At 43.3% G+C, this 26,712-nt stretch overlaps 2 protein-coding genes across 4 annotated transcripts; one reads left to right on the top strand and one right to left on the bottom strand.

Annotated features, from left to right (window-relative positions):
- On the top strand, window positions 1-26,690 carry gtf2h2 (general transcription factor IIH, polypeptide 2). 3 transcript variants are annotated; one of them, XM_079686527.1, is made up of 15 exons: window positions 4-397; window positions 581-660; window positions 746-823; window positions 1,304-1,340; window positions 1,878-1,964; window positions 2,052-2,102; window positions 2,635-2,689; window positions 3,246-3,351; window positions 3,436-3,526; window positions 3,650-3,845; window positions 4,645-4,708; window positions 4,808-4,911; window positions 5,728-5,830; window positions 5,916-5,955; window positions 26,044-26,690. In XM_079686527.1, the coding sequence occupies exons 2-15, from the start codon at window positions 605-607 to the stop codon at window positions 26,152-26,154; spliced, it is 1,179 nt and encodes a 392-aa protein (XP_079542653.1). In that variant the 5' UTR covers window positions 4-397; window positions 581-604; the 3' UTR covers window positions 26,155-26,690. The 3 variants fall into 3 exon arrangements, with proteins under 3 accessions (XP_079542654.1, XP_079542653.1, XP_079542652.1); XM_079686528.1 differs by having other exon boundaries at window positions 1-660; window positions 5,916-5,959; XM_079686526.1 differs by having other exon boundaries at window positions 5-660.
- LOC307042556 (E3 SUMO-protein ligase ZBED1-like) lies at window positions 13,405-16,292 on the bottom strand. Its single transcript, XM_079686513.1, has 3 exons — window positions 14,989-16,292; window positions 14,192-14,811; window positions 13,405-14,037 (listed from the first exon to the last, which is right to left on the bottom strand). Exons 1-3 carry the CDS (start codon window positions 15,845-15,847, stop codon window positions 13,654-13,656), a joined length of 1,863 nt encoding a protein of 620 aa, XP_079542639.1. The 5' UTR covers window positions 15,848-16,292; the 3' UTR covers window positions 13,405-13,653.
- Window positions 26,691-26,712: the final 22 nt, after the last annotated feature.

The following is a 26,712-nucleotide window of genomic DNA, read 5'->3' as shown; positions in this document are numbered from 1 at the left end:
TAGGAATAGACGATAGGAGCAGATTTTTTGACTTTTCGACTGCAGCCCTGGGCTAGTGGGCTCACGCGTGTTTCATTTATAGAAGTTGGTCGAACGGCTGATAGCGCGCAGGCTGACTGAGCGGAACCTTTTCTCTGGAAACCATGATTCCTTCCGGAAGAAAACTAGGCTGCACCAACTGGCGTTGCACTCCTCTTATTATACATCCATGCACTAGACCCGTTTTCTAGATAATGTAACAATTGTTTGACTTGCAAAGTAGGATAATAAGTTGTATCATACACGGTAATGAGGTAGTAAGTTGATAATACATTCATAACCTGGCTGATGGCTCACATTAGCAGCTTTACCATTTACAGGCATCCAGTAACGCATCGCTTAAAAAGTCAACCCCTAGGTGAGATACCGTAAATGACTGCGACTATTAACTTGTAGGCCTTTATCTAAGGGTAACTGCAGCTTCTGAAGAGGTCCATGATGCTGTGAACAGCACATTATTCACAGACCGCTTGTAGTAAAGTGTATTCCCTCGGACAGAACACTTTATACATTTTATATGAAGATTTATTTTTGCTGTTAGCGTAAGTTGCGTCTGACGGACACCATGGATGAAGAACCAGAGAGAGCCAAGCGCTGGGAAGGGGGCTATGAGAGGACTTGGTAAGATGTATCTAGGGAGATTATTGTAGATGTATCATGTATGTGCTATAATTTGACGCAATATTGTTTAATGGATGTGTTACAGGGAAGTGCTGAAGGAGGACGAATCTGGATCCCTGAAAGCCACAGTAGAGGAGATCCTGTTCCAGTCTAAGAGGAAGAGGTGTGTGTGTGTGTGTGTGTGTGTGTGTATATATATACATATATATATATATATATATATATATAAAAAAAAAAAAAAAGAAGTTCCTTTCTGCACAAGTCTTGAAGAATCCTTTTGACGGATAGGACCATAGGTGCCAAGATTCCTAAGTGCTCATAGATTGAGCTGACATTAGATAGGATCCCTCTTCGGGTTGTGGGTCTGATTATCATTGTAAATGATTCAGAAGAAGATGACCACCACCAAAAATGAGTGTAAATACCATATAGAAAAAAACCACATCTTACATGTGACTCCTATCGATTATACCAAATGTCTTTTGCACTGCTATATTGTCTTTTGAATGTTTTCCCCTGGCTGCTGTATTGCTTTATATTCATTGATATACTAACAGTCTGCACTGGCCACTTCCAAAAAGAAAGCCGTTAATCCAAAATGATTGTTAATATAATCTTATCTGCTGCTCTTTTCTCCTCATAGGGTGATAGAGAGCCATGGACAAGTAAGGCTCGGAATGGTAAGTGAGTTCTGCATCCTTGCCACAGAACCTTCAATGTTCTGTATGCTTCCAAATAATCCCAAGGTTTCCAGGATCGCATGAAGGCACCCATTCCACCACAATACCTTTTAATACATTTTAGTAAAGACCAAAATAGCCAAATAACCTTTTTGTGTATACAATTACTGTTTGAATGGAATCTTATTATCAGACAATAAATGCAGAGCTTAGAACAAATTATTGTTTCTTATTTACAATATAACAGTTAATATAACTCTCAAGTCCTACAGCAATTTTTCACTCTTGTATTTATTTTGTATCCACACACACACACACACACACACACACACACACACACACACACACACACACACACACACACACACACACACACACACACACACACACACACACACACACACACACACACACACACACACAGAGAGTATACAGGCCTGACATTGAGCCACTGCCGCCTTGTGAGGGCAATGTAGCTTGACATAACTCTTGCAGGAATTCATGTGGTATCACAACACTGTACTGTATGTGCCCTAGATGCGTCACCTCCACGTGGTAATTGACTGTTCAAGAAGTATGGATGACCATGACTTAAAACCAAACCGCCTCACCTCCACTCTGAAGGTACGTCCTGCAGCAGAGCATCTTTGCACCAGCAGTATATGATGCCATGAGGTGTAAAGCTACATCTCTTTTTCCTGTCCTCTGCAGCTCATGGAATCTTTTGTTGATGAGTATTTTGACCAAAACCCCATCAGTCAGGCAAGTTTATACTTTCATGCTTATGTTTACACACTGTTTGTGTTATATTCGAATAATGGTTGCTCGACAGGAAGCTACTTTTGGCAAAGGCTTCTGCCTCAAAACTTGTGATAGGAATTTCTCATTATTTTTGAGATTTCTTTGACAAATGATTAACGTAACTCAAAGATTAATAAGTAAAACGTATTCAACGATGTTGCTGTAAAATGACTAGAATTTATTTCACAGGTTCTTAAATTATTTTGTAATATTCCTAACAGGGATTAATACCAAGTGTCTAAGCTTTAACAGCTAATTGAGATTCTGAAATAGTTTTCTTTAAAGCCCAGCATTTGAGAGAATCTTTTCTCCTCCTTTATGAATAAATTGTTAAAGGAACCATTTTGATCAGCAACACGACAAATCATTTGTCATTAAAGACAGCACTGCTGCTGTCAGACCAAAAACACTGAATTGTTGTTGTAGAACGAGACAATATCTGCAAACAAGTTTCACAGTGGCTGACCTGACAACTTGTGTTGTGTGACTATAGCTGGGCATTATCACCACAAAGAATAAACGAGCTGAGAAGCTGACCGACCTGGCAGGTGAGCATCACATGAACTGCTAATATTAAGCCCTTTCCCACAGGAAAAAAAAAGCTTTTGTCTTTAGTTTAAAACTTTGCCATGATCATTCTTTCCCGGGAAAATGATTCTGCAGGTGTAATTGTACTTATCGTCTCCAGCTTAAATGTGCAAAAGAGAAACATGACCCCTTGTGAGCCATGCTATGTGACGTTTATGGAAATGAGAACACCGCAAATAAGATCAGCACAGTTTGGACGGGACAACAGTCATTTTATCTTGCTGATCCTCATAAAACAAATTTCTCAAACTTGACAGTAACAAAATAAGTCAAATCAAAGCGATCTTTGTTTATCTTTTCCACTGTTTAAACCCTCACCATCTCTGGTTTAGGAGTTTAAAAGAATGAACAAGTAACAATTTATGAGTTACAATTATTATGTACTAGCATACTTGTCTACTGGCAGTCAACAGCAACAATACATGTTTAGTGTTAGTTACATGTAAACTACAGCCTACGGTCTATGTAGTGCCCCGTGCTGCATTTATGTACTGTGTAGTTTTGTTTTACCACCAGGAAATCCAAAGAATCACATTGTTGCTCTGAAGAAAGCAGTCACCACTTTGTGTGTAGGAGAGCCGTCCTTATACAACTCTCTCAACCTGGCCATTCAGACACTCAAGTAGGTTATGCCATGCTTATATTCTACATTGGTTTCTTTGATGTTACTGAAAGTCACTCATCTGGTGTCTGTCCTTGTATGAAGGCACATGCCTGGACATACGAGCCGGGAGATCCTCATCGTCCTCAGCAGCCTCACTACATGTGACCCAGCCAACATATGTGAGCTGATTAAGGTGAAGTTGAGCCCTAAACCCTACCTAAGAGAGCGCAGTCAAAGGCTGCTGTTAGGCTTCTGAGTTTACTAGATATTTCACATTTCATTTTTTATCTGAGTTTAACCGTGTTTGCCCTGTCAGACCCTGAAGGCTCTCAAGGTGCGGGTGTCTGTGATAGGCCTATCAGCTGAGGTCAGGGTATGCACAGTCCTGACCAGAGAGACGGGAGGCTCGTACCACGTTATCCTGGATGAGAGTCACTTCAAGGAGCTGCTGATGCTGCATGTCAAACCTCCTCCAGCCAGCTCTTCATCTGAATGCTCTTTAATACGCATGGGTCAGTATGCAGGCGCTCTTTCCTTCCTCTTTCTCCATCTCTAACTGGACATCCGAGTGATAACACCAAAGTGTTGTAAACATGCTGTGGTGTAACAAACAGGCGTTCTGCTGCCATCACATATTTAGGACTGTTTTAAAAATGTAATACAATATTACCAAATGGGGGTTAACGTGTCAGAGCTTTCATACAATCATACACTGTTAGAGCAAATAATACATTTTTAAAGTTTATTTCAATATTCAGGTATCCAAATATAAAACCCCACTGGTAGAATGGTAAAAGACCTTAGCGGGCCAATTAAAAGAGTCCTGTTCTTGAACGATGAGGACAGCAATTTGAAGTGGTCACTCATAAACGTGAACCAAACACACTAGCTTATTTGAAGTCAATGTAATATATACCGTTCTGCTATGCCACATACTCACTGGAGGACAACGTTTGATTACTGCAACACTGAACGTTTGAGTAACATTTCTAGCAAAACTGTCAGCTACATTTCTTGAATGTAAGAATTCATTTGTGATAAAAAGGAATACTTAAAGGGTACTTCAGAGTAACAAGGGGTGAGTTGTTGATATACAAATACACATTTTGTTGAAGTAATCCTCTAGGTTTTGAGCAAAACACTTTTGAACACTAAGAAAAGTCCATCCCCTTAAGATCAGAAAGCAACAAATTAAATCTTTCTTTGGTTTCAGAAAAAAATATTAATTGTTTCTCCTTATTAAAATACTAAGTTTGATGTTTATAAACTATATCCATTGAGTATTTGTCCCTCGTCAACTTATTTTCTCAGGTTTTCCTCCACACATCATCGCCTCCCTCACTAATCAGGATGCCAAGCCTTCATTCAGCATGTCGTAAGTTGAAAGCGGTATTATTTACAGGGTGGTCAGGACTCTGAGTCGCCACTGTGTACTGACGTGAAGTTTATTTTTCCTTGTGTGTGTGTCTCCAAGTCACCTGGACAGCAGCTGTGGTGCGGGTCTGTCTTTGGGAGGATACTTTTGTCCGCAGTGCCAAGCAAAGTACACAGAGCTACCTGTGGAGTGTAAAGTCTGCGGTATGTGTGATAGAAGATTTGTGTCTGTATTAGATAAGAGAACACTTTGATTTTTAAAACAGTGCTGTAGTTGCAGTAGTCTCAAAAGTTGTTTTGCTACATGCACCAACATGTATTTTTTTTATTTGTGTTATTTAAGCTCATTTACTCAAAAATACAGATTACATTACATTGCATTTAGCTGACGCTTTTATCCAAAGCGACTTACAATAAGTCACATGTCCTCTGACTACAGGTTAGTTTGGGCCAGGTATCCTACTTTGGGACTTCAGGGGAGAAAGCACAAGCTTCCGGTCTGAGTGCTCTGCTGCTCAGCTTGTCTGGTCTACAAGCATCAATATAAGTTATTTGTTTAGTAAGGAGGAGGAAATCAGAGGAAAAGGAAGGGAGGGCAACGACACCCTCCCTCCTCACTCATTTTTCTTTTCGGATGTGCTGCATCACAAATTTGGCAAACCAAAAATGAAGATGGTGAACTACAAATGTGCAAATACATTTTATGTGCACCAATAGATCAACAAGCGCATAAATATGACTTTTCTTGTAAACCTATTACATTTTTATGTGAAATGTAACGTATGTATTTACAGATTAAGTTATGCATGTTCCAAAAATCGCTCTGTATTTTTTGTGGCCATTCCTCAACACAAAAAAAATAAACAACACATGTTTTTTGATAATGAAATATTTATGGATCATGGGTGGTCCTAGTGTGTAGTTTTGGATTGTCTTCCGTGGGTTACAAGTATTAAAGTCCAATAAAAGACCTCCATAATGCTGCATAACTTTGATTGTGTGTGATGTATCGTCTCCAAGGTTTGACTCTGGTGTCGGCACCCCATCTTGCCAGATCCTTCCACCACCTTTTCCCGCTCGCAGCCTTTACAGAGAGTCCTGTGGATGGGCTCCAAGACGACAGGTGGCTCTGACACACAAACACACTCTAGCCTCACATGCTAAAACTGTGTCTCTCTGTATCTTAACCTGATCTCATTTGGTTTCAGGGTCTGTCAAGCTTGTCAAGGGGAGCTGAAAGATAAAACTGCAAGTACAATAGCTTAATATGATGGCTTATTCGGATATAGTTCTAATGAAGATTGTTTAAATTGGATGCAATATTAGTATAAAAAAATATACTTGATATCTCTTTGCCAACAGAAAAGAAAAAAAAAGTCCTAAGCATACAAAGTAGACCTTTTCTTAATTTACAAATTGCACACATTACTGATAGTGGAACATATACAAATACTTTTTAAATATTGTTACAATGGTGGTATCGTCCTAATTAAACATTGACTTTAAAAGTACTCTTTCTCTACAACAAATGACAGGACTTTCTCAAACTAATCCCAAAATAGTGTTTCAGGTTACTGGACAATTTACTAAAACTAAAATGCAATATCCAAAACACATGTTATTCTTTAAAAACATATTTATAAAACAAATGTTTTAAGGTTGTTACTCCATAGCTGACTGTTGACCGGCGCATACTGAAAACTTATCTCTTTCGACTTCACTTCGAGCAATAAAATGAAAACATTTTTTTACTTAGATACTAACTAAGCACTTACTAACTAAGCACTACAGTGGGGCAAAAAAGTATTTAGTCATTCACCAATTGTGTAAGTTCTCCCACTTAAAAAGATGAGAGGCCTGTAATTTTCATCCTAGGTATACCTCAACTATGAGAGACAAAATGAGAAGAAAAAAAAATCCAGAAAATCACATTGTCTGATTTTTAAAGAATTTATTTGGAAATTATGGTGGAAAATAAGTATTTGGTCAATAACAAAAGTTCATCTCAATACTTTGTTATATACCCTTTGTTGTCAATGAAAGAGGTCAAATGTTTTCTGTAAGTCTTCACAAGGTTTTCACACACTGTTGCTGGTATTTTTGGCCCATTCCTCCATGCAGATCTCCTCTAGAGCAGTGATGTTTTGGGGCTGTCGCTGGGCAACACAGACTTTCAACTTCCTCCACAGATTTTCTATGGGGTTGAGATCTGGAGACTGGCTGGGCCACTCCAGGACCTTGAAATGCTTCTTACGAAGCCACTCCTTCGTTGCACGGGCGGTGTGTTTGGGATCATTGTCATGCTGAAAGACCCAGCCACGTTTCATCTTCAATGCCCTTGCTGATGGAAGGAGGTTGTCACTCAAAATCTCACGATACATGGCCCCATTCATTCTTTCCTTTACACGGATCAGTCGTCCTGCTCCCTTTGCAGAAAAACAGCCCCAAAGCATGATGTTTCCACCCCCATGTTTCACAGTAGGTATGGTGTTCTTTGGATGCAACTCAGCATTCCGTGTCCTCCAAACACGTCTAGTTGAGTTTTTACCAAAAAGTTCTATTTTGGTTTCATCTGACCACATGACATTCTCCCAATCCTCTTCTGGATCATCTAAATGCTCTCTAGCAAACTTCAGACGGGCCTGGACATGTACTGGCTTAAGCAGGGGCACACGTCTGGCACTGCAGGATTTGAGTCCCTGGCGGCGTAGTGTGTTACTGATGGTAGCCTTTGTTACTTTGGTCCCAGCTCTCTGCAGGTCATTGACGAGGTCCCCCCGTGTGGTTCTGGGATTTTTGCTCACCGTTCTTGTGATCATTTTGACCCCACGGGGTGAGATCTTGCGTGGAGCCCCAGATCGAGGGAGATTATCAGTGGTCTTGTATGTCTTCCATTTTCTAATAATTGCTCCCACAGTTGATTTCTTCACACCAAGCTGCTTACCTATTGCAGATTCAGTCTTCCCAGCCTGGTGCAGGTCTACAATTTTTTTCTGGTGTCCTTTGACAGCTCTTTGTTCTTGGCCATAGTGGAGTTTGGAGTGTGACTGTTCGAGGTTGTGGACAGGTGTCTTTTATACTGATAACGAGTTCAAACAGGTGCCATTAATACAGTTAACAAGTGGAGGACAGAGGAGGCTCTTAAAGAAGAAGCTACAGGTCTGTGAGAGCCAGAAATCTTGTTTGTTTGTAGGTGACCAAATACTTATTTTCCACCATCATTTGCAAATAAATTCTTTAAAAATCAGACAATCACATTTTTTTTTCTCATAGTTGAGGTATACCTAGGATGAAAATTACAGGCCTCTCATCTTTTTAAGTGGGAGAACTTGCACAATTGGTGGCTGACTAAATACTTTTTTGCCCCACTGTACATACTAACAAAGCACTTATATACTAATAAAGGACTGGCTTATCTAAAGCCTATTGAGTATCACTTAAAATTGTTTGGCTCTCTGAAACCTAATTAAATGTACTTATTAGGGCTGTCAGTCGATTAAAAACATTTAATCGCGATTAATCGCATGATTGTCCATAGTTAATCGCAAATTAATCGCACATTTTTTATCTGTTCTAAATGTACCTTATAGGAATATTTTTCAAGTTTTTAATACTCTTATCAACATATGAGTGGACACCTGGTGGACACATATGCTTTATGCTAATGTTTATTATCATTTCAACAATGACAAATATTCTAATGAATATTAAACACAAGAACCTCTGAACATTACAAATATGCGCCTCAATTCAACCTGGAACCTCTATCAAAGTGTGTGTGTGTGTGTGTGTGTGTGTGTGTGTGTGTGTGTGTGTGTGTGTGTGTGTGTGTGTGTGTGTGTGTGTGTGTGTGTGAGATCGTTGGAGCTATGCAACTCAAGGCATATGCTCGAACGGGAGCTGCCTGGACGCTGCAATCATGTTGCGCGCACTATCCGTGCTGAGTTTGCTGACTTTTGTACAATATCCCCCACTGTCTGGCTACCTGCATAAAGTCAAGTGTTCGGCTCAGTTGTGGCGAAATGTCGCTCCTCTGTTTTCATTTAAACAGCTCCTTATATCCGTTAGCGCAGCTAGCTAGCACCAGATGCTAACAACAATACACGTAAGGTCTCTCTCGGGCCACACATACACACACCCTCCCGGTCCTCCCGATGGCCAGTCGGTGCCTGCTGGCAGGGGCGGACTGGCCATCGGGACGTTCGGGACGAATCCCGATGGGCCGGTACTGAAGGTGGCCGGTCGGACGATGTGGGCCTGCCGATAACCGGAAAGGCTCGACATTAAATGGCCCACTGGCCCGGAAGCACTATGTAGACACCCCGCGCCAGCATAACGTACTTTGCCCGCTGGGGCCACTAAAGATATTGCTTTCAAAAAATAGTCCTGTGGTATTGGTATTTTGACTATCAATTTAGTTAAATTGTTTCGTTTATCAACGCTACATCATAGCGTTTTGTTAGTCGGTTGTCGTTGTTGGGTGAAAAGCAAACAGCTGTTTGCTGCGGAGCGCAGCGCGAGCAGGCTCCTGTTTGTAGATGTAGGTGCATTAATAAACAAGGCAAATCAGGCTGTGTCTCAACGCCGTGTATTCACATTAAGCAGGTAATCATACAACTGGGGTAGAGTCACGTGAGGCAGATATATATATAACACAGGCACAATACGTCCACAGGGTGGAGCTGCAACCTAGCCTAAACCATTCTGTAACATCTCCCTTCCTTTTGTTCAGTAACAACACAGGATCAATAGGCTACTGCCATTAAACTGTTGACCTTTAAACAGAACATTAATCAACTGATTTCAACAACAAATAGTGCACCTAGCAAAGACACTTCAATAATAGCTGGATCAGAACACATCAGCAATAAACTCAGAACAATCAATCACATTTGTTTTACAATCTCTCCACTTCCTTTTTTTTTTTTTTTTTTTAAATCTTTATCGTCCATGTGTGTTTGAGTGCGCACAGTCCAAGTGTGTGTGTGTGAGTGCGTGTGTGTGTCCTAGAGGTCAAGTCTGTCAGGAGGTCTAATCAGCCGTCCGCTCCGGGAGAAGGCCCGGCCCTGTAACTCACGGCATGGTGTACCCCCAGTCTGCGGGGAAGACCGCGACGACCTCGGGGGTGATGGCCTTGGAGACTCCTCTGGGACGCAGACGACCTCTCTGGCGCTCCCCCCACTCGCAGGCTGCTCCGGGGCCGATTCTGGGAGAACTGACGGCTGGAGAAGGGCCGCCTCTGCTGGTCGAAGATCAACCCTGTTGCGCCGATACGTGGTCCCCTCCACACCGACCAGATAGGACCGGAGTCCCAACTGCTGAAGGCACACACCTCTCCTCCATCGGCCCGTCCTGTCTCCTGGGAGCGGCTTCATCCGTATGGGCTGGCCGACGTTCAGCTCCGGCAGATCCTTGGCAGATCTGTCATATGTCAGCTTTGCTGCTTGATGTTTCACTTTCAGCTTGTCAGGAACACCCGTGACGACCTGAGGCACCAGTAGCTGGTCGGCCACAGGGAGAAGGGTTCTCAGTCTCCGCGACATAAGCCGCTGTGCTGGGCTGCAATGCATACCCTCAGTGGGCGTATTTCTCCAATGCAATATGGCCCTCCAGGGGTCCTCTTTGGCACGGTCTGCCCTCCTACACAGGCTCTTTACAATTTTCACTGCTGACTCCGCTTTGCCATTAGCCTTTGGGTGCCTTGGTGAGGACATGACATGCTCAAAACCCCACTCTCTCGCAAACGCCCGGAACTCTCCACCGGCAAACTGGCCTCCACCATCAGAAATGGCCCTGTCTGGGACACCGTAGCGTGCAAACTGTGCCTTGCATCTACGGATCGTGGTGTCCGCTGATAGGTCAGGGAGCAGGTCGATCTCCCAAAAGTCAGAATAATGGTCCACCACGAGCAAGAAGTTCTGTGCTGCGTAGCTGTACAGATCCATGCTTACTAGCTGCCAGGGACGTGTGGGGAGCGGGTGTGACATCATAGTCTCTTTCTGTTGTTCGTGTGCATACTCATTGCACACAGAGCACTTTTGCACATAATCCTTGACTTCCCCTTGCATACCGGGCCAGTAAAGTGTATCACGGGCCTGCCTGTAGCACGCCTCGCCCCCCACGTGGTTGTAGTGGATCCGTCTCAGCATTTCCGGGCGCATAGCTTTTGGAATGATGACGCGCTGACTCCTGAAGAGCACGCCATCCTGTGCACTTATCTCATCTCTGACGGCCCAGTAGTCCCTGACGGCTACAGGGGTCTCCTCTTTCTGTCCTGGCCATCCCTCCAGCACGACAGACTTAAGTGTTTGAAGACACACATCCTCCTCAGTGTGTGTCCGAATCTGTGCCAGGCGTTGGCTGCTGACATTTAAATAGTCTGCCTGCTGAATTGCCGCCGTGTCACACTGCTCCTGCTGCATGCTGCAGACCATTTCACGTTGGTACAGTGTGTCTGTTCTCTGTGGCGGGGTGGTGGCTCTGCTGAGCGTGTCACTTATGTACATCTCAGGGCCTGGCTTGTATACCACTGCAAGGCAGTAATTCTGAAGTGTGAGGAGCATGCTCTGAAGGCGCTTTGGCGCACTGAGGAGGGGCTTGGTGAAGATGGACACCAGCGGGCGGTGGTCGGTCTCTGCAGTCACATCACCCCTCCCATATAGATAGTAGTGGAAGCGTTGGCAGGCGAATACGATGCTCAGGCACTCCTTTTCAATCTGTGCATAATTTTGCTCTGTTTGGGTCAATGCCCGGGAGGCGAATGCGACAGGCTGTCCCCCTTGAAGCAAGCAGCAGCCCAGACCCGCCTGACTGGAGTCGCTCTGTACGGTGACTGGCTTGCGGACGTCATAGTACCTTAGGACTGGCACCGCCGTGACCAGTGCCTTGATTTCCTTCATGGCGGCATCATGTTTGGGCAGCCAGTGCCACATCACATCCTTGTCCAGCAGTCTCCTCAGCGGCTCACATACCGCTGACAAGCGTGGCATGAATCTGGACAGATAGTTCACAAATCCGACACACCGCTGGACCCCTTTTGCGTCTGTGGGGTTTGGCATGTCCAGCACCGCCCTGACTTTGTCAGGGTCAGCCTTGAGGCCCTCCGCGGACAGTATGTGGCCGTGGAAGCGGACCTCCTTCACTCGGAACTGCAGCTTTTTCAGGCCCAGTCTCAGCTTTACTTCCCTGCATCTGTCCATCAGAGCGATGAGGTTTGTGTCATGGTCGCGATTGGCCTCATCCTCTGTGTCCCCACAGCCGACTACAAGGATGTCATCAGCTATGGGCTCAATCCCTGTCAAGCCAGCCAGCAGCTCATGCTGCTTCCTTTGATACAGCTCCGGGGCAACTGACACACCGAAAGGAAGTTTCAGCCAGCGTTTCCTACCCCACGGTGTCCAGAATGTTGTCATCAGGCTGCTTTCTTCATCCAAGCGGCACTGCAGGAATGCATCACGTGCATCCACCAGGGTGAATATACGTGCCTTTGGCAGCTTATACAACACGTCATCTAAAGTGGGCATAAGGTAGTGGGACCGTTTCAGAGCACGGTTGAGATGCTTCGGGTCAATGCATAGTCTCAATTTGTCTGGCTTTTTTACTATGACTAGATTGCTAATCCAGTCCGTGGGTTGAGTGACTGTGGTCAAGTGTCCCTCCTCTTCATATCGATCAAGCTGAGCCTTAACAGCTGCCTTGAGGGCCACTGGAACGTTCCTGGGAGCACACTGCACCGGTGTCACAGTGCTGTCCAGCTCAAAGTGAATATCACCAGGCAGAGACTCAACAGGGCTGGTGAACACGTCGTGGTAGGTGCTGACAAGACACTCCTTGGTCAGGTCTCCCTTCCTGCAGTGCTCCACCTTATTCAGCTCCTCAGGAATGGTGAAGCGTATCAGACCAAGTCTCTCACATGTCTCACCCGAAAGCAAGGGCCTCTGGCCAGTATGCACGATCTCAAAGTCCAGTCTGTGCGTCTTACCCCTAATGACGCATTGTGTGCTGTACACACCTAATGAGCTCATCCACTCACTGTTGTATAGTTTTAATCTAGTGAGACTCTTCAGAAGAGGCGTTCTAGACGCCAGTCTCGTCTTGTCCTTGATGCTCATCACATTGCAAGTGGCTCCAGAGTCGAGCTGGCACCTCTGAACCCCCCTTTGCAGTGGCAGGTTGACAAACCACTTTTTACCTTGAGTGTTCACAGCCCCCACGCTCTCCGCTGTGTACACGTCTCTCTCATCGCTGTCCTCCAGTTCCCCTGGCAACGGGTCATCCACAGCATTCAACTGGCGTGCCTGCTGGCCTCTTTTCATGCATACTTTTGCAAAATGGTTAGCAGTGCCACACGAGCGGCACGATTTACCAAAAGCAGGGCACAGGTCCCGCCCACGCTTGTGCCGTGTGCCACAGTACTTGCATTCGCCAGCGTCTCTCATGCTCTGTGGTTGTGCAGATGTGTTGGTGGACTCGGATGGCCTGCTGGCAGACCTCCGTCCATATCGCTGTCCTTGTGTGGCATTAACGCTGTCTCCAGGTCCAGAGCTGCCCAGTGACTAGGGCTGAACGATATGGACAAAATTTCATATCTCGATATTCATGCCAGATATCTCGATATCGATACGATACGATATGACCACGGGTTCGGTGAAAACCAAGCATTTTTCAGAAAAATAAAAACATCATAAAACAAAAGAGTGCAAAAGAGTGCAGTTTTATTTATTTGAACTGCCAGTCATCAACATTAACATAAAGTCACTCAAAAAATAATAAAGTAAATAAATAAAATCTAACATTTTACTGCAGCTCTGCTTTAACAATAAATCACCAATGCAGCAGCTGGTGGAAGGTGAAACATTGAAAGTGCATTGAAGTGCAACATCTTATATTCAACATAACAGCATGCAGAAAATGCATAACAGAACAGAGGTAGTTACAGCACAGTATTTACAGATTCTTTGCCAGGAACACTAGCTTGTTAACCATGTCTGGCTTCAGACAGGACCTCTCACAACTCACAATGTTTCCTGATGCACTAAAAATTCTCTCTGAGGGAGAGCTAGTGGCCTGCATGCACAAGTATTTTCTTGCCATGTTGCTGATCCGGGGAAAGTTGACTTTGTGAGTTCTCCACCACAGAAGGGGGTCCTCTTCATTGTCAATGGTGGAGGACAGCAGGTAGGCACTCAGCTCAGCTTCTATGGCAGCAGTGGGATCCATTGGTACTGTGGCACTTGCAGTGGATTTTTTGAAGAAGCTTGCAAACGACTTTTTAGCCTTCTTGGTGGGTGGGGGTGAAACTTCTTCCACTCTGGTGGACTCAACAGAATGCTAGAAAATAGTAGAAAAAAAGAAGAAGAAGAAAAATATAATTATATTATATTATAATACAGTATCATAATATACAAATTATCATCACACAATTCAGCTAAATTTAAATGAAAGGAACTGTTCTCATTTAATCCATTCTAACCATTATTTTTACCTTGTGTTCCATTGTCTTCATCTCTGACACCAGTCTGGCTCTGATGTTGGGGATGTTGTTAACACTGATGTACTGTGTCTTGTATCTTGGATCTAAGAAGGATGCCACATCCAGGAGCTCTTGTGTGACTCCGTCTTCATACTTGCTATTCATGTACTCCAACATTTTCTTTTTTAAGGACTTGGTCATGTCAGTGTCATCCTCCTCTGGTGCCATGATGGTTGTGTTAAACAGGTTGAGTACTGGCTTGATGTGTGAAACACTAACATAATCCTCCCCTGACAGAGCATCCGTGAATTCAAGCAGTGGTCCCAGTGCCTTGCTGACTGATTCCAGCACATCCAGATCTTGATGTCCAAGAACTAGGTGCCGGGTGTTTCTGTCCTCTGAGAGGACCTCGTGGAGTGCTTTCTGCTGCTCCAGAATCCTGTTAATCATGAGCAGCCTAGACCCCCATCTAGTTTGACACTCAGTTATGAGTCCATGGACTGGAAGGTTGAGGCGCTTCTGGGCTTGATCAAGTGCCACTCTCTTTTTCCAGCTGTGTGAGAAGTGGCACACTAACTTTTTGCAGACACCTGTTGCACGGCTGATCCGGTTGTCACCTTTCACTGCGTTTTCTAGAAAAAATAGATGTACAAAATAATTAATGAGTATACTACAATAGCTAAATAACCACATATTAATGCAAATTCTTCCCCCCCTCTCTCTCTCTCCTACACACACACACACACACACACACACACCTCTCCCTCTCCCTCTCTCAAAGTTATTAAAATAAACATAGCAGAACGTACCTATTGCCAGGTGTAGCCTGTGTCCAAAGCACTGAAGACGCGTCCAGCCATTCACCTCCAAAGCCTTTATCATATTGGATGCGTTATCTGTTGTCACGCAAACCTGTTGGTCCTCCTTTAAGTCCCAGTCTGCTAACGCACCTCTCATCTCCTGCGCTATATTATCCCCTGTATGCTCCCCGGGGAAGAAGGATGTCTGCAGACAGCGGGTCTTGAGTTCGAATTTATTAGTTATAAAATGAAGCGTTAAACTCATGTAAGGTTCTGTTGTCCGGCTCGACCACAGGTCCGTGGTTGTGGCGAAATGATCAATTTCACGGAGCTCGGATTCAACGTTCATTTTACATTCATTATAGAGTTTTGGAATGGCCACTTGACTAAAATGTGTTCGGGATGGTATTTTATAACGCTTATCCAGCGTGTGGACCATTTTTTTAAAGCCTTCTTTTGACACTGTGTACACGGGTGCCATGTCTTTAGCTAAGTGATATGTTATTGCCTCTGTAATGACTTTATGTCTGCTGGACGTGGACTCGTATGGTGTAACACTATTAAACGCACCAGCAATCATAGTTTGCTTGGGTGTCTTAAGGGATGACTGAGAGGTCCCCGGTGTTTCTTTCAATGTCATACACTCATCATGCAGCACACGGTGGTGTTGTTTCAAGTGGTGAAACATGTTTGTTGTGTTACCTTTCTTCGTCGCAATTTTCGCCAAGCAAGACCTGCACAACACCTCGCTCTGGTCGACATCCTCCTTTCTAAACCCAAAATACCTCCAAATAATAGAGGAGGATTTATTTTTTGGCACTAAATTAGGTTGTGCACTGCCACCGGCCGCATTATCTTCTGCACTCATGTCTCGTTTCTTCAGTTCTGATTTCCCCGCTGTGAGTATCCTCGTGTGTGTGTGGCTGTGTCCGTCTCCGTCACTCCCAAGTCCCACCCTCCTATGTTTGTCATTGGTTGGGTTCAGCTGTCAATCCACAGCAAGCATGAACTAAGCTTTGTGGTTGGCTGGCCGTAGTGGTGCGTTCAATGGCAATCGGCCAAATGTTTATGGAGACTTCCACAGCTGTACAAGCAGGGCGAGTGCGGGGGAAATACGGATGCGAACTAGCTTTGTAGCTATAATCCGGCATATTTACATTTGTTTTTATACTGATGTTCATTAATGTGCATTGTCCCTATTCAAATAAATATAAAAAAATATATATATATATCGTTTATACCATTGCTTTTTTTATATTGATTTCTTGAATGTTCATATCGAGATATCGATACGATAACGATATATCGTTCAGCCCTACCAGTGACATGGTTTTTAACTTGCTGTCCATGACCTCGGCTGCACGGCAAATTGTAATGGCCTCGTCCAATTTAAGGTCCTTTTCCCTTAGTAAACGACGTCTAGCACCCTCGTCAGTTATCCCGAGAACAAGCCTGTCCCTTATGAGTTCATCTTTTAAAGCTCCATATTCACAAGAGGCAGCCTTTTCCCTCAGCCTGGTAGCAAACGCATCCAAGAGCTCTCCATCCTCTTGTTTAAGGTTGCCAAAAACGTACCTCTCAAAGATTACGTTCTTTGCGGGCGTGAAGTATTGCTCCAGTGCCACCAGTATATCACCCGCATCCTTTTGTTGGTCCGCGGTGAGTCCCAGGTTGTGTTTGTAAACATGGCGGCAGTCGTTCCCCATTAGCCTCCTTAGCGCAGCTGCTTGTACCGGCTTTTCTTTCTCGCTGAGCCCGGTCGCAAGCAGATAATCCTCAAATTCTGCTCGAAAGCTCACCCAGTTGCCGTGGATGTCCCCCGCCATCTTCATAGGCTCCGGAGGTGGGATGCTGGATGCCATTGTTCCAACGTGACGCTAATGCTAACAGGCTAACTGAAACTGCTAAACCTCACCAAAACAAATAAATGCACGCCGTCTCAGCGACGGACAGTAGCATGCAATCCACAGCTGGGTCCTATTTGAGCTTCTGACACCATGTTTGTAGATGTAGGTGCATTAATAAACAAGGCAAATCAGGCTGTGTCTCAACGCCGTGTATTCACATTAAGCAGGTAATCATACAACTGGGGTAGAGTCACGTGAGGCAGATATATATATAACACAGGCACAATACGTCCACAGGGTGGAGCTGCAACCTAGCCTAAACCATTCTGTAACAGCTCTGGTGAGCGCGCTCCTTCACTACAGACAGGGGTGGACTGGGACAAAAATTCAGCCCTGGCATTTTCTGTCCAGACCAGCCCACTACATTATCAGCGGACACTACATAGAAGTCCACTAAACTTGCGGCATCTTCTCTCATGCATACTACAAAGGAGAGTCATATTCCTTGATAGCAGTTAACAAATAAAGCACTTAACTATGAACTCAAGGACTAAAATTGACAGCTATATCAATCAATCTTTATTCATTATAGTGTCAAATCACAACAGAAGTTATGTCATGACTAGGGGTGGGACGAGACTAACGGGAAGAACCCTTATGCTACCCTTTCAGTTTTTAGTCTGTGACTGTGAAAATCTTTTGGTGTAAGCCCAGTATTAGTTAAAACCAGACTCGGACAATAATAACAAAAAAATATCCTGACAAATAATCTAAATAGAAACATATTACAGCATTAGAGCTGAAACTCACTCACTCATTATGAAACCATAAATAGAGAATTGGAAAAAAAAAAATATATATATATATATATATATACATAGCTGTGTGAAAAGTCTAAGACATGGGTTACAGGTCTGAATAGATATGCATTCTCATATACGTGTATGTGCACAAGTATGTATTGCTCTATACTTCCTTGTCCGCAGCCAGCCAGCTCCACTCCTCACCAAATTCGTGACCTGCAAGAAAAGCAAACAGAACTTGTAATCAGTATCTGTGTACTGACAAATATATGTAGCCATGTAGCCTTTTTGTGACGTAGTGACACTTAGTGAACAAATGTATCCGTCATGAAGGATGACTTAAGTCTCAAAAGAGCCCTAAGGCCTACCTGCATAACTGTTAATTGAACTTAAAAGATATGCAGATGTTTGAAATTAAAACCATCAATATGAAAATCTTCAGCCAGGAAATAATCATAATCAAACCTTTTGTTTCAATTTGAGACAAAACAAGTTGCATAATAAACTCACAAAGTCAAGACGAAGCTCTCAGATATGATCTATGACTCAAGCATCAAGAAGAACTTCTAGCAGGTCAGGAAAACCTGTTTGACAGGAGATAATGGTAGCAGAGAATATAAAGAGACATTTATGAATGACCAATTGTCATTTTATAACACATATAGTATGTTTCTTCACATAAACCTTTAAACATAACCTTTAAACATACACATATTGCATTCCTCTCACCACATGAAATAAGCTCAGGAACCTAAAAGTGGCCCAGTGACTGATGGAGGAGACAAAGCAGGTCCTCAAAAGGGGACAGAGGGAAAACAACTTCTTAGGCTGTCATATATAGGGTGGTCCACCTAAAAGAGACATGGAAACATTATTAAGTCTCTCATCATCACAAATCAAGTATGAATTCATATAACATTATAAGACACATGACATACTCAAAAAATCATAGACTTCTCAAAAAGTGGTGAAGTGGAGGCAGTAAGGGAGCAAATCCTTGAAAATGGACGGAGGGGGAACAACTCCTCAAGCTCTCACATGTCAAGTGGTCAACCTGAGAGGGAATCGGACACATTATTAAGTCTCTAATCATCACAAATTAAGTATGATTTCATAAAACATAAAAAATGATAAACTCACCATACTAGAGGAGACTCAACAGCCAAACTTTGGTGCAGTGAAGGTAGAGAGTGGAGGCAGAGAGAGAGCAAGTCCTTGAAAATGGACGGAGGGGGAACAACTCCTCAAGCTCTCACATGTCAAGTGGTCAACCTGAGAGGGAATTGGATACATTATTAAGTCTGAAAAATAAATAAAATGTTTTCCTCTGTCCTGCACCTAGAGTTGAAAACTTTTGGGATGTGCGTTTCTTTCAAAACTTTTTTAAAATTATGAAGTATGAATTTATACAACATTAAAAAATACATGATTACCAAATCTTACCAAATTCTAACAATGGTCCCAAATGAGAGAACAAGTCCACATATAGAACAGAGGGAGAACGACTCATGTACACTAATTTAGTGTAGATGATCACACCATTAAGGATCAACACATAAGCACAATACAACTTCTGAAAAGCATCATTAAAATGACAAATAATGAATTACTACATCCATAATGTGTGATGTGTGATAATAACAATAATATTAAATATTTCTCGCCTTATCATTGGAGCAGCTTTTTAAGCAGCTCACTCTTCTCTGCAAGTCTGTCTATCACAGAGTCAGAGTCCAAGGACATGAGGATGTCTTTCTCTGTGGCCATCAACATAAATGCCTCCAATTTATCAGATGAGAGGGTGCTTCTGAGTCTGTTTTTAATAAACTTCAAAATTGAAAATGAGCGCTCACAAGCCACCTGTGTGAGGGATAATGTAAGCAGGTATTTATAAGCAAGGCCTAGGACAGGGTATGCATCTGTTAGCATGTTGAAACGGCGAAGTATCTGGTAGCAGCACAGAGGGCATTCTTTGCAGGAGCAACAGCTTATGGGAGTTATCTCAACCTCTTCTGTGTTGTCCTCCTCACCACCTGATCCATCTTCTACTGTTCTTGCTTTGTACTCTGCCAATGGGGATGCCTTCAGCATGTTCCACTGGAGTGCAAAGCTTTTCAACTCGGCCTGCATATTTTCCTTGGTTGCTCTGCTGTCAAATCCTTGCAAGCACTTGCTTAAGTCTTGAAGGGCAGACTGGGGAAGAGCACTGGTGCAGAGCTGAGGGAAGTTTCTGGGATCCAGACATGCCAAGTCCGCATATAGATTTCCGTGTGTTAAAAAGCGCCTATGAATGGCTTCAATTGCTGTGTCCATGATCCGGTTATGCACATTCACCTCATAGGATTTTTCTGCATCATCCAGGGTCTCATCCTGAGCCATCTCTCCAGGCAAGACTTTCTTCATCCTCCTCCTCTTTTGTGGCAGTGTGGCCTCCACTTCAATGTCCGTGTCATCTCTCTCTTGGATTTCTGTGTTTGTCCAGTTGACAAATGTGTCTGCTGCTTTTTTTACAGATTCAAAATCTCTTCCCAAGCTTTTCAGCGTATCCTGTGTCGATGCCACCATTCTGTGAGCAGAGAGGATGTCCAATCCTGCCGTCTGAAGGTATTTAGACAATGGAGAGGTATGTTCAAATATGCGGAGGAAGATTTGAGCCGTCAAGATCGTCTCATACTTGAGCAATGAATCTGCATATCCTCTGGCCATGACACGGATACATGGTTTCACTGTTGCCTGTTTCTGTATAGCTGATAATGTCAACAGCACATCAACGTACAGAACCATCTTCCGGTTTTCCAAAGGAGCCAAACACCTTCTTCAGGGCCTCATGCTTGGCCCACCAGCGTGTCTCGCCAATAGGAGCAAGGCGTCTACGTCTCTTGTTTCGGCCTGACTCTTACCACACATTCATCCTTTTATATGACTCTTTGATGAATACCGCAATGCCATTGAGGAGCGCAAACAGGGACCCACTCTCAATAACAATCTGGGTTGTGTTTGCAAGCACCAGATTTAGTACATGTGCGTAGCACCATACATGCACCTGGTTTGGAGATTGTGCAGACAATAGTGAGGAGAATCCTTTGTATTGGCCTTGCATGTTTGATGCCCCATCAGTCGCATTTCCAATGCACATGGTCTTGCTGAGGCCCATTTTGTCCAGAACTTCTGACAGCATGTTGACAAAGGCCTGTCCAGTGGATGAACTGCACTTCAGCACTGCAACAAGCCTCTCATGAACAACATCAGTAACATACCTCATAATTATAGAGCATTGATCCTGAGAGGTGATGTCCTGTGTTGTTTCCAGCTGCACTGAAAACATTCCTGCTTTCTTGATATCACTGGAGATGTTTTTTTTAATCAGATGGTGAATTGCATCTATCACTGAGTTGACTGTGGTTTTGGAGAGTAAAGTTACAAGAGAACCTCTGCCTCTCGTGCCACCAGACAAATGCAACTTTTTGCTGTTCTCAATGCAGCTGTCCAGGTGCTCTTTTAAACAGAAATCATACTTCCCCAGTAGAAGTATGAGTTCCAAGAAATTACCATGATCAAATGTGTGGTCTTCCAGAATATATGCTGCCTCATTTTCTGACCTCCTGTATGCAAGCCCCCTCTTCCCAAGAACCTTGATGACATCTATGATGCGCTCCAAAACCTGCCGTCTCTTTCTGACCTGCTCTCTGTGCGCCGACATCTGACTGCCACCAAACACACTGCTGATATCAGCACTGGTGGATTTCAAGAGGTAAGCTTCAGCACAGTTTCTGTGTCCACTGCTTCTCTCATGCTCCTCTGTGCGCTGGTGTATATGCCTCCAATCTGATATTCCACTGATGAACAGACTGCTATCAGTTCTCTTACCGAATGCCATGCAGATGAAACAATACAGCATGTGACGCTCTGGACAGTACGTCAGGCACCTTCTACTGGTGCCGTCTCTGCTACAGAACACTTTCTGCACCACTGGATTGCTACTTTCTTGCTGAGGATGGTAATTTAAAAATGACTGGAGATTTCTCTAATCAGGTTGTGAAAAAAAATCTGTTATTTGACTGGCACACTCATAGCTCTCAACAGCTGTTTCCCTCTCAGGTGATCCTGTCTTTGGGCTGACATACTCCTCACTCTCTCCAGCCTTTTCCCTCTCAGGTGATCCTGTCTTTGGGCTGACATACTCCTCACTCTCTACAGCCTTTTCCCTCTCAGGTGGTGCAGTCTTTGGGCTGCCTGAATTGGTCTGTCTCTCTCCCTGAACTGACCAGCTGGACTTGCCCTGAACCTGTCTGGGCTGGACATAGGGAAAGCATTTATCATTAGATGGGGAAATAACTCAAAACCACAGAATAATGTACAAGATAAAAGATTAGTTCATATTGAACGAAACATTCGCGAGCGTAACAACACTAGTGGCTTTGCCATGTTTTCATTATGACACTTAGTGTTTTCCAATGCAAAAAAGTAAGATCTTTGTGACAAAACCTGAAAATGCTCAAGACAGCACTATACACAGCCATTTGAAAACTACAGTAAAAGTAACACATTTACACAGAAATTAAAGTTACACACAAATTATGAAATAGTTATCACCTCAGTAAACAATAAATGAATTGAAAGATTACAATACATTTAATGGCAAATATTGCAAATTAATCTAATTATTTCCTATAGGTTTACTTATATTTTGTGCTAAAATTCAAAGTATCTCATCTGTATTTACAATACAGCTTGATTCTGCAGCTTCATCTCTACTTACAGCTCGTTGGTCCATGTGAACGTTTACTGTTGCTATGACTACAAGAAACCGCTGACGTTAGCAGCTCTTAGCTAGCCTAGCTAAATCATCTGAACAATAAAAACCCATATCACAATTCGGCATATTTAAACAAAATCAACCACAACTACCAACATTCACAGCACTTCAACTCTGGGCTAATATGTTGTAGGACTATGCAGTTAATTAGGTCACATCACATTCAATGTAAAAACATTTTCTACTTTTTTTTGGACATGTCTCAAAAATTTAGCCTAGCCAGCCCCAGGCTAACGTTACTTAACATGTATGCCTCCACTCGCTCGTCTCCCGGCGCAGCAGCACCTGCTGGGGCGGTGACCACGGCACCAAATAGGTCCGTCAATTTAGAATATTTAGCAGCCTCCACCTCCAGAGACTAGTGATGTGTCGGTCGCGAACGAGCCGATTCTTTTGAACGGCTCTTTGGTATGAACGAGGGGAACCGAGTCGTACTTGGTGAGAGCCGTTCTTGTTATCGTTCAATTGTTAGTCCGCACTCACTGCCTGCCAAAATCCACTCGCCTGTTAAAAAGCTTGATTTTGTTCCCCAAACGTATTCTGTGAAGACCCGCCCCTACTCTGATTAGTAGGTTTCAGCAGGAGGAGTGAGATGGGGTGGGTCTTAACGGAATACGCGAGAGAGAGAAGTCATAACAAGTGGTACAGGACAGGTAGACGACGTGTTTTTCGGATGGAAAATGAGCCAAAGGCGAAAACGCAGCAGCATTTTGATGCACTTCAACCAAATAAGCGCACCATTTGTAAAGGCAAAATATCCTTTAAAGCAGGGCCAACAAATGATCTCCATCGCCACTTAAAAACACAGTATCTAATATTAAGAGTTGCGTGAATTTCATTCAAGGCAAGGCAACTTTATTTACTTAACACATACGGAGGGTAAATTCAAAGTAGTACATTCACGGACATGAATGACATGGATATGGTGCCACCTTGTGTCGTGTTTACAAAGCAGATTATTAACATTAGGTCTGGCAATACAGTCAATCCTTATCCTGGTGATTATTTCACAGACAAACCAAGTAACCCCGCCAAAAAAACGGCTCTTTTGAACGGCTCTTTGAAAGGAACGGAGCCATAAGATCCGGCTCCCTTCAAAGAGCCATAAATCCCATCACTACCAGAGACTTCAGCTTTTTAAGTCGCAGTTTTTCAGCGCCACCCGGGCGTTTCTTCTGCTTATCCATTTTCAGCTCAGCAGCAGCCCGTCCCGCGACTCCCACCCATGCCATGAGGTCCCGCCCCACCCTGGTTTGTGTTGTGATTGACAGCACTGTCAGGGCTCTCTGAGCCTGTCAGCCCATGATTGATTGACAATGACAAACAATAGACCAATAATATGTGTCGATGCTGGCAACACACTGCTAGCCCTCTGTAGCCAATTGGCCGGCCCAATTGGAGGGAATTTAGAGGGGAAAAAAAGAAAAGAAAAAAAACTGCGGACCGGCCCACATTGGGTCAACGGCCCACCGGGACGATGCCCGGTATGCCAGATGGCCAGTCCACCCCTGACTACAGACTATTGCGCCACCTAACCATTCGCCAAAATATTTTTAATACCAGCGGTAACCGGCCAAGCGCCGGGCAAAAAACAATCATCAAATAAAAGAAAGTAACCGGAGGAGTTAAAGGAGAGTGACAGGGAGCATGAGAAGAAGAGGGAGAGAAAGTTTCGGCCAGCTTGATCGATGGAGTTGGCTTCTAGTGGTGCAGTGACGCGTCCTAAAACCCTTTAATAATCTATCGATTAGATTTATGATTCGAAAATTATAAAAATAGGGTAGACATGTGGATATTATCCAGCTGAACAAAACGTGCATTTATCAAACAGGTTTGTTTTCCAAATACCTTATTTCCAGCTATTTTCCAAAACCCTGTGGAGAAATCCCATTGCTTTTTGTCGAGGGAACCAGCAGCTTACTTCCTGGTTTTAGGACGCGTCACTGCACCTCTCAATATGATGCCAATATAAACAAGGTCTTCTGTCGGCTCTGTACATCAATGCCGACCTATGCTGACAAGTAAGTGAAGAGTAGACAATATAAAGGTATTGGCTTTAGGGAAATGTCCCAGCAGTTTAGGATAATGAAGGTTCTAATCTAATGAATTACATACTCATTACATTTCTAACTCCTAATGACAGGAAGGCAGAAAGCGCTTTATACAAATAATAATACTCATAATAATAGCAGACATTTTTTAACAATGACCACAATATCATTATTTTAATAAACCAAATATGAACAATTGAGGAAGAACTGATGATTCAAGTAGTAATGTAGTTAGTGCATAAATTACTATTGCAACAAATGTTTTAATTTTCTTCATTATTGGTCGACTTTTTTTTTTTGACGAATGCTCCGGGCCAGTGGTTACAATGGTGGGGCCAGTGATAATACAAGTCATGCATTTTACCCTTAATGTCTACCTCTGCGGTAAGTCACCCCCCCCCCCCCCCCCCCCCCCCCCCCGTCGACAATTTACTTGCGGTATTTACTTGCGGTACCGCGGTGGGCCAGTCGAGAGTCCCGGGCTGATTTGTAGTCCCAGTCCGCCCCTGCCTGCCGGTGAGCGTGGAAGTGTGGTCTGCCCATAGAGGGTCTGCCACAAGCGGGCGGCAGGAGCGGGGCAGTCAGCATCAGCTTGGAGATGGTATTTTAAACTCGATGCGCTCTGAAACTACGTGGCGGCCGAGGAAAAAAAATACACATGCGTTAAAATAATTATTGGCGTTAAATGTTTTTTGCGTTATTAACGCGTTAACTTGACAGCCCTAGTACTTATATGATTCTTATTTCTTCAAGTCTGTATCTCCTTGGTCGAATGCACTTAATGTTATTCGCTTTGGATAAAAGCGTCAGCTAAATGCAATGTAATGTTATAAATTGCATTCTTGATGTCTTCCTCACTTAAAACCTTCTAGCCGTGTAAACAACAGATAGAATTCTTTATAAAACTGAAGAAAACACACACTTCTCATGGATGTCCAGAGGATTCCAGGCTTCACACATCATATATGCAACTGGATGAATCCAAACCACTTTTGACTTGTTCCAAGCATACATTGGCATTCCTTTTAGTGGAGTTTGGTCCTAAAGCGCCTTTTCCATAGCTTCTGTAGACAGCCTCTTATTTTTCAAAGATTTGATTACCTGCCACAGAAAGTACCGTTTAGCTTGTATAAAACATTTGTTATGCACCCGATCTTCTTCAGTTACAGAGGGGTACTGATTAGACCATTGGAAAAACAACAACTGATACACAGTATATCCACATTGTTTTTAGGAATAAAATTACAAATGTTATACCTTTTTTATTAGTAAGTACAGTAGAGGGATGCAATGCTGGCGCTGCAGTTCATCATCTGTGCCTTGTCCACCCTAATCTTTATCAAGTCCATTATAACAAAAGTTCCAGATACAAAAGGCATGCCTTACAAACCAGACATTTGGTATAGACATTTTACAAGTCCCCAAACTATGTGGAACTACAATGGTTAACACTTAATATTAATTGTGTACTTGCATTCATTTGATCATTGCTAGTTAAATCCCTTTATCCATCTTTATTTATCTGCTCTCTCTCCCTATGTCTCAAGGCATTTACCTGTCCATCGTGTCGCAGTGTATTCTGTGTGGAGTGTGACCTCTTCATCCATGACTCGCTACACTGCTGCCCCTGCTGTCTTCACAGTCAGAGCCCCCCCTGATGCTGAGGGGCTGACTGTCCCACACAGACTGAAATACACTCATAGGTCATGTGCCCTTATTGGCTCATCACATCGATCATATTTGTATCGTCCACCTCTGGCAGAGTAACATTGAACACAGGCTATGGATCGTCCACATGGTTACAAGGTTCAAAGGTTTTGAAGATATGCAAAAATAAATGTTTGGTTTGGTTGATCCTTTCATTTTGAAGGTGGTTGCAGTTTGTTGCTATATAGACCATGCTGGCCAAAGAGCTTCTCCTTTTTTTTTAGCGCTTCTGTTACTGCTGTTAAATGGCACATTGCATTATTTTTATAAGAAACAGTTTGATTGAATTGTTTATACGTTTGGTAGCATGCTACAGTTCTGTTTGTGACACGGCAGTTGGAATTTGACTTGGAACTTGTACTTATTATTTTTGTACTATAAAAGCACCATATAAATGCAGTCCATATGCCACCAATGTTGACTCTCCATATTTAAATGTGTACTTTTGGAACAAATAAATAAAATAATCACAACTCCCCCACAAAAATGGTATTCCTAGCATTATGGAA

This window comes from Notothenia rossii (genome assembly GCF_949606895.1).
Source record: "Notothenia rossii genome assembly, chromosome: 6".
Classification (NCBI taxonomy): domain Eukaryota; kingdom Metazoa; phylum Chordata; class Actinopteri; order Perciformes; family Nototheniidae; genus Notothenia; species Notothenia rossii.
The sequence above is the reverse complement of the archived record's forward strand: the minus strand, read 5'-3'. Positions and strand labels throughout refer to the sequence as shown.